The sequence below is a fragment of the Chionomys nivalis genome, chromosome 22 (assembly GCF_950005125.1).
Source record: "Chionomys nivalis chromosome 22, mChiNiv1.1, whole genome shotgun sequence".
Lineage (NCBI taxonomy): Eukaryota > Metazoa > Chordata > Mammalia > Rodentia > Cricetidae > Chionomys > Chionomys nivalis.
The window spans coordinates 13,372,548-13,387,518 of record NC_080107.1 but is presented as its reverse complement, the minus strand read 5'-3'; the positions used below and the strand labels follow the sequence as shown (position 1 = coordinate 13,387,518).

General features: G+C 42.3%; 1 protein-coding gene across 1 annotated transcript in view; it reads right to left on the bottom strand.

Moving 5' to 3' along the window:
• Lrp2 (LDL receptor related protein 2) overlaps positions 1 to 14,971 on the bottom strand; it is a 122,469-nt gene that overhangs the window by 91,990 nt on the left and 15,508 nt on the right. Inside the window, exons 2-4 of the mRNA XM_057755331.1 lie at positions 3,748 to 3,855; positions 2,155 to 2,277; positions 1,486 to 1,602 (exon numbers count right to left, since the gene is read on the bottom strand). Coding sequence (XP_057611314.1) covers positions 1,486 to 1,602; positions 2,155 to 2,277; positions 3,748 to 3,855 — 348 coding nt within the window. The remainder of the gene's footprint in view (positions 1 to 1,485; positions 1,603 to 2,154; positions 2,278 to 3,747; positions 3,856 to 14,971) is intronic.

Below are 14,971 nucleotides of genomic sequence, written 5' to 3'. Positions count from 1 at the left end.
TTTGTTTTTAGAGACAGCATTTGTCTATGTAACAGCCTGGTCTGTCCTGAAACTCACTCTGTAGACCAAGCGGGGTCCCTTCCCTTTCTCACCATGGTGATATCCCACCCAGTTTTCCCCAAAATATCCAAAGCAGTTGTACTAGCAACATAGCCCTTGGCCAAGGGTCCTCAGTGGAAATGTTCCAAAGACTGGCTTTTACTGTCTCAAAGTAGCATTCCTTCAGCCCCAGTACGTTTGGAGTAAAGCTTCATTTTTACACATTTGTGGATAAGGGATAAACATATAAACACAGCCTGGGGATAGCTCCTGGGACTCCTGAAGGTTGGACCTTTCTCCTTCTGTAGTAGCGAGACAAATAAGCCCCAGTATGGCAGTCTTTCTTTGCAAGAGACTATGATGCCTGCCCTGCTGTCCTAATAACTGGGATTTATGATGTTCTGAACTCACAAAATGCCGTAATATACCATCTATCACCATTGCATGTGCTTTTTTCACAAAACAGGAAGTCCTCGATTCATGTTGTGGCATTCCAGGCAGGCAGGTGTGAACTTGCGCGTGCACATGCATGAGTGCGCGCACACACATCCTCTCAACTCTAAAATTGCCAGTGGTCAGTCAGTTCTCACCATAATATCCAAAATGAAAGTAAGCAGAATGGCATTCCTGGTCCTCCTGCCTCCAGGATAGCATTACAGGGGTGTACCACCACACTTGGTTTATGCAGGGCTGGGGATCCAACCCAGGTCATGATCCCTGCCAGGCAAACACACAACCAGCCCCAGCCCACGTTCTTATCCAGGGTCTCACTGTGTAACCCTGGCCAGCCTAGAACTTGCTATATCGACGTTGTGGCTGGCCTGGAAACCCTAAAAGCCTGCTTGCCTCTGCCCCCCATCTCACCCATCACTGGAGAGTTTTATATAAGCCTCAAAGGAAACAGATTCCTCTTTGCTTAATTCATAGTATACAGTATAACAGTTTCTATTTTGATTGCTATTACTTATCCATTATGCAGAGAATACTGTGATTTATATGCCTTACTTTGTGGCAATCAGTTACAAACCAATCTAGTTATCATTATGCAGAAATACAACCTCAAAACCTAACAAAAAAAAATAGTCAACAAAATGAGAAAAACTAAGTCATTTTACCTAGGAACTTAACCAAAGCAATGTAATAAGACTATAGATCTTGATGCAAAACGGATTTTTGTACTCATTATTCAATGATCTTTGGGCATTCTGCTAATGGTTAAAGTTTCTTTCTTCAAAAACTTGATGTGCTAAGTAAGGCAGGACAAACAGAACGTCTTAAAAATAGACTGCTATCGGTCCATCACCCCTAATCCACAGAAGAATCTGCCAAGAGATTTCAACAACAAGAGGCATATTGTAGGCATTTCTGTCCATCAACAAATCTAACAAGTTGATTAAAATGCCAAAGGCGAAACTGAAGATGGTGCAAAGACCGAAGCCGACTCACGGCAGTTTCTCTCATCAGATCCGTCGGGGCAGTCACTGACGTGGTCACACCTGTACTCGCTGGGAATACACTGACCGTTGGAGCATGTCATCTGCTGACTTGAGCACGTGGTCCCAGCTGCGAAGGAAGAATTATTTATTTTATTTCTGTGTACAGTGTTCTTGCCTGTGTGCCAGAATAGGGCACCAGATCTCATTACAGATGGTTGTGAGCCACCATGTGGTTTCTGGGAATTGAGCTCAGGACCTCTGGAAGAGCAGTCAGTGCTCTTAACCTCTGAGCCTTCTATCCGGACTCTATAAATACACATTTAAAAGTCGAGCTGTGGCACCTTTAATCCCAGCACCTGCAGATCAAGGCCAACCTGGTCTACAGAGTGAGTTCCAGGACAGGCACCAAACTCATCTCGAAAACAAAAAAGGAAAGAAACAAAACAACAAACACACACACATATTTAAAAGTTATATGACGGAGGGTGAATTAGGATATGGGCAAAGACTGGTAAGTACAGGGTACCAAGCTAACCAATTCCAGTCCTTGAGAGTCTAATTCTGTAGTATAACCAACCACACTTGTTATGACCTAGCCCTGTCCAGTGTTAATGAAGAATCTGCTCGCTGTGTGTCACCTCTGACGGGCTAGACTGCAGGTGTCCCGCGCAACACTTACGGCAATTCTGTTGCTCATCAGCGCCATCTGAACAGTCCTGGTCCTGGTCACACACCCAGGAGAGGGGGATGCAGGTCCCCTCAGCAGGACACCGGAAAAAGCCTGACCCACAGGACCGGGGAGCTGGAACAAAGGAAAAAGGGCAGTAGTGTTTGGGGAGCGCTACTACAGCTGGCGGTAATTAGCCATCTCATCAATGGCATCCAAACAGGTGATCCCAAATAATATATGAACAAGACCAAAGCAGACATAGGCACACACAAACTATCAAACATACACACACACAAATCTAAGGCAAAATTATCAAAATTCAATTTATATAAGAAGTTTGCTACATTTCTAACATCCAATAGTGAAAGTGTCATGTGACGAGATACCAAGAATGAAATTATTTCTACATTTACTTGTTTTAGGGATTTTGGTGAGCTCTGAGCCTTAATGTATGCATCCTAAAAGTGAAGTAAATGCTGTGTGTGCTTAAGAGTCATGTATTGCGAGCTGTCATTATCATAGGGCCCCGAAATGTCTGCAGACCTAAAGACTATCCATGTATGCTTGGATCCTAGAATAACTGTTCATGCATTCAGCCCGTTACTTAAAAACAGGCAGAGCCTGGGAGTCAAAGCATATTATTATTCCAGATCATGGGAGCCTGTTCCAGAGTATCAGCTTCCACAACCCCAGCTCTGCTCTTTCAAGGGATGACTCGGAAAATAAAAGCATCAACTAGGGGCTAGCAAGAATGCAAAAATATCAGGGTCTACCCCCAACACGGAATAAAAACTTGCAGTGTTACAAGCTCACAGGTGACCTATTTGTGCACAAAGGCGTGAGAGGCTTCAGACTCTTGCTCTTCTTTCCTTCCATTCTCAAATGCAGCGCTGGAGTCTGGCTGCTCAGCAGTGCCATGGAGTGGCCAATTCAAAACAACCCTCCTGCCTTCCTGCCTGGGGATGATAACTCCTGTCTGTTGATCTGTCAGAAGAGGGACTTCGAAGCCCGGTGACTCATCACCTATGACAGGTCAGGGGGAGCAAAGGACTCAAGGGCAGTGACTTGAAACCAGCCTGAGACACTTGTGGCAACTGCTCTAAGTGGCTCAGCTCATCCGAAATCTACTCATATAGCTATATGAAGGAATGTGTAAAAATGGTTTAAATAACTAAAATAAATTTCAGATTTAAAATATTATGGTGCTTCACTTAGATTTTTTAATAACGTAAAACCAAACTAGCAACTACTGTAGGTTCTTGGTATTAACTCACAAGTTGCTCTGCACCTTTTTATGTATTAAAAAAAGCTCTCCCTGAATTACGAACCACAGTAATTCACATAGCATTGTAAATTGCAGAATCACCCAGGTGAATAACCAACAAACTATAATTTTCAAGCTTCAAAAAACCGGTATAAATTCATTCTCAATAAAGGTTGAAGTCACAGACTCGCAGCAAGGATCTGATGTAAACTCAGACTCTCCCTCAAAAGTGGACACTAATGGCTGCTCAGAAGCCTTAGCCCAGCCCTGGGTCAACCAAAGCACAACCTCATTTATGTCGCTCAAAACAGAGCCAGGTCTGGCTCCTCCTCACTTACGACAGCCAATTTCATCTGTGTCATCCAAACAGTCTTTGGTCCCGTCACACCTCCAGGCTTCAGGGATACAGTACCCGTTGTCACAGCGGAAATTCCCACTGCCACATCCTGCAATAGTCAAGAAACAGACATTGTTTTAAGGCTTAAGATGCTGAGAGACCATGTCTCAAACAATAACAAAAAACCTTTATGATATTTCTTGATGGGAGGGGAGGTGAGGAGGAACTGGGAGGAATAGGGGGAACCTGTAATCAGAATGTGAGAAAAAAAATTTCAATAAAAGAAAAAATAAGTTGTTTCATCGGAGAAATACAAGTTAGAGATGAAATGAAAAATATTTAGTAGCAAAAGAATGCAAATTATGTGTCAAGTTAGGAAAGCAATTTCACACTAATAACATGAAAGACATTTGTTTGGATGTCTGCAAGAAGGATATTTTCAGGCACAGTTGGTTAGCATACACCTTGACATGACCTGTCCAGGAAGCAGTTTGACAGCGTGCACCTTGCTGTTTAAAATGTTTACCCTGCCAGGCAGGCGGCACATGCTTTAATCCCAACTCTCTCGGGAGAGAAATTTGGAACTTCCACATCTACATCTCCTTTTCCTAAGGAACTGATCAAATAACAAAATACTGATCGAGATTCTAAATATTTTCATCACGACATAAACTGTCTAAACTACCACACTCCTATCCAATAAGAAGGTCATACTTTCTCATGTCTATGTCCTGGTATATTAGGAATCTGTGAAAATGGTTAGGAAGGAATTTACCAAAGAAACAGAGGATACCACTGTTTGCACGGCCATACCACTGTTTGCTTAGCTATGGTGTTTTAATTCCCTTCCTATTAACTGGTTTTTCATTACTAAACTATATATAGGGAGTTCAAATTCAGATCAACTCTGACTGCTTGTCAAGTCTACAAAGCAAATTTTCTGAAACCGAAGTGCACAAACCTTGCCCCAAAGATTAGCACGCCCTAAATGGGAGTGAGGGTGGAAAGGGGTAACAAGCTCATTGTGCTTAGCAAATATATTCTGCATGACTCTTGGGGACTAAGCTCAGAGTTGGAAATACTGCAAGCTATCCCAAATATCTGGCCAACGATCTTCCCAAGAATTTTGTACCAAATAGAAAATTTTCTTCAAAGAGGGTAACCAACACAAGCCCAACTTGGAGAATATTCAAATTTATTTCACAAACCCAAGGAATCGGAGTATTTTTTCAAAGTTGGAAAAATACTTGTGTATTTTCTTTCTGTATTTAAAAGCAATCATGCTAAATGAGAAAATTCAGGTTCCTGGCTACAATTAACCCCACCTTAGCTAAATATACAGATCAATTACCTACCCCTAGAATAAATAAACAGGATGATCTCCTGACTCATGGAAAGGCAGGCATATCAACAGCGAGACATAAACAGAGCTAAGTGATCTATTCCTAGGGAATATAGGCTACTTTGTTCATGGAATGTTCAAATCTGATTGTCTGGTAGTGACACCCTGATTTATAATGTATGCCGCAAATGGTCAGAAACTTCCCTTGGCTAGATGGTGGTACCGAGTGGTACAGGAGTACGTACACCCAAATACCTTCTATAGACTAATGCATGGTGGTGGTTGGCGGTGCGGGCCTGGGGTTGGTGGGGCAGGTCTCTTATCAACTACCTTTAAAACACAACAACCTCCCTTGCAAAAATGCCCCTGAGGAATGTACAAATTCACTCTGGAATCCCAGAACTTCTCATTGGATTTTGTTCTACAAAGCAATATTTCCCTGGGAGATTAGGGACTTTGAAGGTTCAACTGTTAACACAGCATATTAAATCACTTTTATCAATCGGGTCTATTGTTAGTAATCCAACATAATATATTTATGGGCTTAATGTGTTTATGTCTTTTAACAAATCACTCCTGATTGAAAACATCATAGCCACTGTAAAGACAACCTGGTCAGACTTTTATATTGTTTCAGAAAGACAATTCTTAGGTTAGGATATTGAAAATATACATAATTGATAATATTTCTTACGTAATTTTTAATGTCAAGTCAATTGAAGTTTGTTTATCTTAATCTTGCTAAAATGCCAATTAATAGACAAAATAGACAAAAAAAATTTTGAAATATTTCAAAGCCAATTATTTAAAATTAAAATTAAGAATCAAAACTGATGGGAAGTGTTGCATTTAAACTATAGGCCATGATTTCCTGTTAGTCTTCCAATTGCTACATTATCTAAATGTAAAACCCAATTTACTCAATCTATCAGTAGTATTTTCATGATAATTCATTTATCAAATTCATCTTTTCAGTGGGACCTTCATGCCTGCTATAACTCTAAACAATGGTCATAGTGCTATGACCATTGTTTGAAAATAATCTCTCCAGAGAAAAACAGACACTTTATCATTGCTGTGTGGTCTCTCAAAAGCCAGACAAAATCCTGATTTTTATCAGAAGTGTGTCCTTCATTCTACCCCAAAGAGAATGTGTGTTGCTTAAAAACCAACTGTTCATGGAAAGGTCTAGCGTAGGGCTTGAGCACAGTTGCAGGTGTCCCCAGTTTCAATTGGTTCAGTATTAATAAAGCAGCCTTAACTCGTAAGCCCTGCAAAGGTGCCTGTCAATCCTTATAGCGACCATGAGATACACACCTTGTTGCAGAACACTGCATTAAGGAGCTTAGCATTCATTCAGCAGCAAATAGAAAGAAACGACTTGAACCGTGCGATCCCACACCAGTAAACAAGCCCGCTGACCACCGTTCTATGTTCCCTTGCATGCACGCCAAATATCCCAAACTCAAAAATGAACGTGGACTTTTCATTTATTTTTAACTTGCTATCTATTGTTATTGATTTCAGGAACCACAGAACTCATGCGTCGTTGGGAAGGAAGTGTTCTAAGATTTGGGGGATTTCGCAACACTCAGAAACAAAGGGAAATTCAAAAGAAAGGGTGATACAGTCTGGAAGCTTTAACCAAACATGGAGCTGGATTTCACCACCTTAGAGCCCAAAGGCATTGGTGTAAGAAAAGACGCGTTTTCTTCAGAAGTAATTGACTCCAAAGCTTCAAGACCGAAGTGTTGGACTAAGAAAATGTTACGATAAGAACTAGACCAGGAGATAGTGCAGAGGAGGTAAGAAGTTAATTTTTTTCCAGGGCAAAGGACAGCCACTAGATTGAGAAAGTATTCTGTCATTTACAGTTTCCGGTGGGGCTATGAGCGCCGTGGATAACGAATGCACACATCAGGAAATCAGTAACAGAGCAAACAAGAAATGGGAACTCATGATATTGAAGTTAGAAAAACGAACCCAGATGTGGTGTCCCATGCCTGTAATCCCAGCACTCAGGAGGCTGAGGCAAGGGAGGGTTCTTGGGTGAGAAAGCAAAACTCCTGAAATCTGCTTTCAAGGCTGACCTTGGCTACAGAGTGACTGTCCGGCTAACCTGGGTCACTTAGCAAAAATCCGAAAAAAAGAGAAAAGAAGAAAATGAATGAATCAACTTGAAATAAAGACTACAAAGAAGTTGAGTTTTTTTTTCAAAGATTATTTACGTGTATGTATTTTTCTTACATGTACAGCATTGCTTGTAGGAATATTCAAATATGTAGGTCTCCAGAGTTGGAGTGACAGGTAATTGTGATGGGAACCACAGTCCCGTGCAAGAGCAGTGTGTATTTTTAACTGTTAAACCATCACTCCTGCCCCTATGAAGAAGTCTTTAAAGAGAAAACAATGCATCATTATGATAACCTTTTCATTCTTTTTTCTAATTTTGTGGTGTGTGTGTATACGTGTGCATGGGTAGGCCAGATACATTGGCCAGGTGGTTGCAGGCTGCTCATCACAGGTGTCAAGAAGCAATACACAAGCTGCATCACCTGTCCCGTTCCTAATCCTAATAATTTAGGTTGCGTTAAAATTACTCTTGCACGTGCTAATGAATTAATGGGTTTTGTGGACTTTATTCCTAAATATTTGACATCTGCAAATAGGAGTCTAATAGTTTATGAACTAGATTAAGGGTACAAAAAAAAAACGTCAGGTCCCATTTAGTGCTCTGTTCTGAAAACCAAGCAACGAAAACGCTCCATAGAAAGCAAGGATGTGGTCTTACTTCACTTACAGTGCATTGACTGTCCAGTCACCATCAAGCTGGGCAGGATCACCCATATGATTTGTTACCCCAGCTGTCATTGAAACAGCACAAAGTTAAACAGATAACCCTCGATCTCAAAGGAGACTGACCTTTTATGTAGGTCAGAGGTGGAAATTACCCTGGGTCGTGACTCATTAGAAAGATCAGAGTGATGTCAAGGGATTTGAGATGGAGGACAGAGAACGCGGGTGAATTAAGGAACTGCTCTGCATTTGTTTTGAGATCCAGCAAAGGAAGAACAGTCACCGTGATTTCTTTAGTTGCCACACACGAACTTCCTTCCCCAGGGGATCCCAGTGTTTGGGAGGAGAAGCCTGTATGAAGAGGATCTGGGTAGGAGCAGGGGTGTTTGGGACAGAAACGACTGTGTTGGACTTCAGACAATGTTCCTCTGACTGCCGTTTGCCTCTTTTCTAAGAAAGCGTGTGAAAGGGTTAAGAATAGGGGCGGGGCAGGGGGTGTGATGAGATGATTGATAGTTCAGGCAGATAAAAGAATCTGACCTACATCCAATCCCCAGAACCCGTGGCAGGAGAGAACAGATTCCAGGAGGTTGTCTTCTGACTGTTACACCTACACCATGCACTTGGACACCTACATACACACACACACACACACACACGCATGTGCACACACACACATGCGCGCGCGCACACACACATGCACACACGCACACACGCATGCACACACACATGCACACACACGCACGCGCGCGTACACATGCATGCGTGCACACACACTTTAAAATTAAAAGAAATTAAGTGGGGGTTAGGGGTGTGGAGAGATGGCCCGACAGTTAAGAACACTGACCGACCTTCAAAAGGACGGTTCCAGGGAATCCAGTGCCCTCTTCTGAGCTCCATAGGCACCAGGCATGCACATTATACACAGATATACATGCAGTGGAAACTCATACATATAAAGGTAAATAAATCTTAGCAAAATTTAAAAATAGACCAAATAATGTGATATCAAAATTACTAAAGCCACAAAAAATAGAATCCCTGATTCCTGTGTGCAAACAATATTTTAGTGTTTATGGAAGAAATCAAAGACCAGGACTCTTATCCATAGAGCTCAAACCATTGGGAACGTGTTATCCAATACTACTCTTTATTGGATACATAGACATATCAATTGGATCCTCTGGATGAATGAGCCACAACAGGAAAAATGTCTGTCCAGTTCAGACTCTCGACCTGTGTTCATTTCGTCACCTCATTGCCCACAGCACAAATTCACCAGAACATGTCTGCAGTATTCCTTCTGATTTCCAGTGAGAGATTGCTGACCGGCACAACCCTGTGAGAGAGTATTAACAGCCTCATTTCATAGATGAGTTACTCAGCCCTTACATTCACACCTAAGCAGGCTGACTCCAAGATTAGAATAATAAGTAGACAATAAAACGACAGCCAAAAGCTGGATGTGATGGCACATGCTTATAATCTATTTCTTATACTGGATTGCCGTGCCCAGCTCAAATACAAAGGCCACCAACTCCCAGAATCTCTAAGCAGTTTGAACACTCAAAGTTCAAAATGTCTTAACATGAAGGATCACCTAAGAAAGCCCCTAGAATAAATTCTTCCCTTTGAGAAGATAATAAAATTTCTTAAACAGCCAATTGCACTCCTTCTCACCCATCAATGAGATCTGAGATTGGGAAATAATCACACTGCAGCTGCTGGTACCAGCAACGTGAAATGAACTCCCCTGGGAGTGCGATAAAGAATCTTAAGTTGTAGGGAGGCCTGTTTCACCCTGGAATGTTCCAGAGCATCCGCGGGCTTCCCCGTTCTAGGGGAGGGAGAGGTCAGGCCAGGAAAGCCAAGGCCAGATATCAAAAATCCTAAAGGACTTCTTCAGTAACATAAAGGATCATTGCTGTGAAAGTCAGGACCATAAGCACACATTCCTCAGGGTGAAGTCATCAGAATCAGATAATTTCCTTACTATCCTCTACTCACTCTCAACCAGATACACTCGCAAAAATTTATCTAAGCTGGAAATCCATTATGGGTCTAAAACATTACTTCCAGCTGTAACCAAAGAAGTAGAACTGGGTGGGTCTCGTGGTTTTTCTGTTAGTTTGAATTTTCTGCAATGCTTCCCCTAGCTGCTAAGTCACAGGGTTTATAGAGAGAGGGACTTTCCCCATACATCGAACAGTGAGCCCCAACCTTCCTCTCCCCTGTAGGAGAAGGACCCTCTTAGGATGTTGAAAAGAACACTCTAAAAGAGGAAAATTTAAGATGGTCTGTTGGCCCCCATAAATAAGGACCCAATGAATCAAACTGCTTCAGAAAAGGGCAACATGCCCTTCAACACGTAGTGCTTTAAAGTAGCTTACAAAAAAAAAAAATACTATAAATCACCCCTTCACATAGACTCAATCTCTTTCCTAACCCGGATCAGTCAACGGATATCTATTGGCTTCCTAAATATATCAATGTTAGAAAATAGTTGAATGAACTCAAACATTAAAAACAAAAGTTTTTCAAGAGAAACAAAGGCACTTTCCTGCTGAAGGGTTTTAAATGGTACAACAGAGAAGCCCAACACAACACAGAGTGCCAAGTATTGAATCGATGAAAATGACGTGGGCATGTGTATTAAAGCTGCTGGTGGGATTTTGGTCATCCTAACAGGCGGGTAAAATCAGCAGGCCTCCACAATCAAAAAAGAAATGGTTTGATATTACCCTCAATTGCAACAATAAGAGCAGAAAAGGCTTATTCCCTGTTGGAACTGGGGAGCTGGCTCGGTGGATAAAGAGCTGGCAGTGCAAGCCTGACGGAGGTCGGGCTCCAGAACCCACACAAAAAGCCAGTGCGGTGACACACATCTGTAATGCCAGCATCGATAGGCACGATTGGAACAGGACACAGGAGAACTGGGTGGAAGCTGAGAGCTAGCCAAAAGGAGAAAGACACACAAATACTCACACTAAAGAAACTGTTGATTTTCTTCCTCCTGCCTCTTTCAACTATTAACGATTACAATACTATAAAAAGAATGAAAAGGAAGAGGAAAGAAATATGAGAAAAAGGAGAAGAAAGTGTTCAAAAAGGAGAAATATCATTCCTAGACACAGAATTCAACGACACTGGGCATCCCAAGCACTTAGCCTTTGTTTAAATTACATCTGGTACTGTGTACCTTCTTCAAGCAGGTACAAATAGCAATTCAACCTTATTATGACCCAAATTCATGTTTGACCAACATGTCATTGCTATGTGCCTTTGCAAATCACAAATTACATGGTAGGAACTAAGTTGCTTCTCGTTCGGAATGAATTTTCAGAAAATACATATCAGGTTAAAAAAAAACTTTTATTTTTTTCTGTTGCAGCCCAGAGTCATTTAGCCCTGGCTTCATTCAAAAATGCCTGGGTTCATTCAAAAAAGCAATGCAGGCCTATGACTCACTCCCAGGCAGTATAAATGTCATCACGTCATGTCATGTGATCATGATGGCACACACAAAGGCTTGTTGACACAAAGTCACAGCGTCGTGTTTCACCAGCTGATACTCACACACGATAAAAAATGCTACTCCGGTTGTCCCAGCACTATTAACGAAGTTAAGCTTACCTGTATTGGCTGCCAGAAACAGGAAAAAGAAAAAACATAGCATTACACTTCGTAATAGTTGACCTAATGTGTTTTAAGTATCATTAGTAATTAATGAATGCACTGCCATTATTACAAATAAAACTTGTAAATTTATTTTAGTATGTCTGTTTATTTACAAGAGGGGAGAGGCACACCTATGCCATACTGTGTTGTAGGGGTCAGCTCTTATTCCACCATGTGGATATTCGGTAACACACTAAATTAAAGTTTTTACAAGTCACTAATTATATACATGAGTTACATAATCAGAGTCCTCAACCTTATGTGGTAGAGAAACACAGCAAAATATTCTAACTGAACGAATGTTCGCTACTGCCTTTTCAATACATTGAGAAAACTTAAATCATCCTAAGGCATTCTATTACTTCTGGTTGAAAGTGAATAAGCATGGCCATCCAACCCTCCACCAAAAGGTGAACCCACTGCCATGATCCCATCACTAATAATGAAACCTTAAGGCATGGCAATAATTCATACCTGCAATCTCTTCATACAGTAAGCATGTTAAACTTAGTTCAAGCAATCATACATCTATTAATAAACAGGAAAATCAATTCTCTGTGCAACTGAGATGGGAAAGACAACTGTCAGCAAATGCAGTCTTTACAATTCATTCTTGTCCAGTGAACCAAGTCAACTAGCCCAGATCCATCTAGAGCTAAGAAATTAGGGCAAGCCAGTCCTAGAAGGCAAAGCTGATGTTCAGTGCTTCCAAAGTCTCCTGGGTAAGTTAGAATGGGGAAAAACATCTAAACCTAAAAGGCTCTCCCAATAGTCCAAGAATTAGAGGCATATCCATCCAAGGAATCCTACCCCACTCCATATCTGAAAACCCCTTCTCTCTCTTGGCTTGCCAGATTTCTTGGCCTCCAAAATCTCCCCGTCAAATGAGCTTGTGCACACAATAGTTTAAAGAAATGTTTTCCGCGGGCATGTGCACTTGCTTAAACAATAGGAAGCTCATGAGGGAACTCACTCTGTAACTGTGCCCTTCTGGTCATTTTCCCATGCCCAAATACCTTCCCTCCATGCAGCTCGATGAAGCAGACTGGAGAGAAACAGGCTGTCATCGAAAGGTGCATGCCGAGCGGTGGTGGCGCACGCCTTTAATCCCTGCACTCAGGAAGCAGAGGCAAGCAGATCTCTGTGAGTTCGAGGCCATCTGGTCTACAGAGCAAGTTCCAGGACAGGCTCTAAAAGCTACACAGAGAAACTCAGAAAACAAAAAGGGCATAATGTCATGTATTGTAACAAAGCTTTTGATGAAGCCGAAATTTCATCAAGTTTAGCATTTTTCTATGAAAGCACAAAGGACCTCTCAGGGGTGTAATAAATCTTGGATTATTACAAAAGAAAAGGCCATGGGAATATCGCACAGACCATGGGAGCAACAAACAAACAAATGGCGTCTGTTGAAACACTGATTTGGAAACCTTGCTGCACTGGTTCTGAGTCAAGCAGCCCCTTTCAGTGGAAACACACGATTCACCAATTCTACACAAATGGACCTCAAGTATACATGCGCACATCCCCACGCAGCAGCCCTGGGGGCACAGGCTTCCAAACTAAGGGAGGGACTTATACTGTTCACAGCACAGGGTTAATTCAGGATGTATAAATGATTGTAGGTAATTTTCCCTCCCTATTGGTTTACCTATTACTACATATGGAATCATTATTTCCTCAGAATGTGAGTTTACATTTTGCTTCTTCCACTCAGCCTCTCATATCTAAAAGATACTGACTCTTACACAGAAGGTTAAGACGCTTGGTGTGAATTGCCAGATGGCTGCACACTGCTGATAAAGTCCTGCAAAATTACAGTAGGGTGAGGAAGGGGCAGAGAGAGGACTATTGGGCAACCAAGAACTGCCCAGAGTTAAGTCCCTAACATAATACACCCCAGACTCAGACCCCAGCTCCACCCCTCACCCTCTGAAAGTCATGTTACTGTCAGCATCTGGTTGTCCTCAGAGGATAGTTAGTGATAATAAAAGCACTTGTCCAGGCCCAGGCAATGGGGGCACGCTCCTTTAATGCCAGCTACTAGGAGGCAGAGGCAGGTGGAATTCAAGGCCACCCTAGTCTACATAGTAAATTCTAGGACAACCAGGATTATATAGTGAGATCTTATCTTGAAAACCCAAATCACAGCAACAAAAATCCAGATTGCTAATGGTATCACCGCCCTAGCCGCTCATGAGCTGGGGAGGTCTGATATTTCAAAACAAGAGAATGTAGATATTGATAAAATAAGAAATGGCCAAGTTGGCAAAATACTTGCCACTCAATCCCATATAGGCAGAAGCCTAAAATTCCAGAGCAGGAGAGATGGGAAACAGAGAACCTTGGGAGATCACCAACCAGTCAGGCCAGCCCATCCAGTAAACCCCAGGTTCAACAGGAGACCCTGCTTTAAGAGATAAGGTGGGCATCAATTGAGGAAGCCACTGACATCACATTAGCCTCCACATGCACATGTGTGCACATAGATGTACACACACACGAGCAACAAACAAAATCTGACCACTATACTTCCCAGTTGACATTTCTTCAAGCCCACTCAACCACTCAGCTGGTCAGAAGAAACCTTCCCCAGTGTGGCTTTGCCAACTCTGTCCCCTGTGACTCCCTCCTCTAAGACTCTGTTCAAATAGTCCGCATGTGGGGTCTTCCTTGACACCTCACACAGACTAAATTATGTCATCCCCTTGCTGTGCTTCCAGACCTCTAGGACTGTACAGCATCGTCTCCACATCTCAGCATCTGTGTACAACTGGTCCCTAACAACACAAACGCTTGTGTAATAAGCGCGCTAGTGGTCATTTTAATGGGAATGATCAACCAGACGTACAACTTCTCAGGATATAACCCATGCTGGTCTCAAAGTCACAATCCTCCTGCCTCAGCCTCCCAAATCCTGGGATTACAGGCTTGGGTCAGCATATGTGGTTGAATGAGCAAACCCTACATATGGGAACAAATGCTGATTGAAGGCTGGTGTGGTTGATGTGTCCTACCTGGAGGCTCCTCAAAGTGAGTCTAATCCTCCTGTACTCTTCTTTCAGCAAATCCTTGACCAGAGGGCATAACAACCTGTTCCAACCAGTCCCATCCTCAGGGTTAGAGAGGCACAATAACTACAGAAAAGCCAAATGGATAGGTGCATGTCCCGGACACGTAAGAAATTTGAACCTTTTCATAATTTGGCATTGAGTTTTCACCTTTAAAAATCAGAATATGAAGGACCAAAATGTTCTTGGAGGGGGGTGGACAGGCAGGTGACAAGGCCTTCTGCTAATGTGGCTTTGTCTGGCAGTATCCTTTAAGAAGCTGCACTTTTTCCCCTCAGCGGTTTCTCTGGACAGGGAACTTGACAGTTGGCTTCTGCACCTCAAAAGCCCTCAGCAAG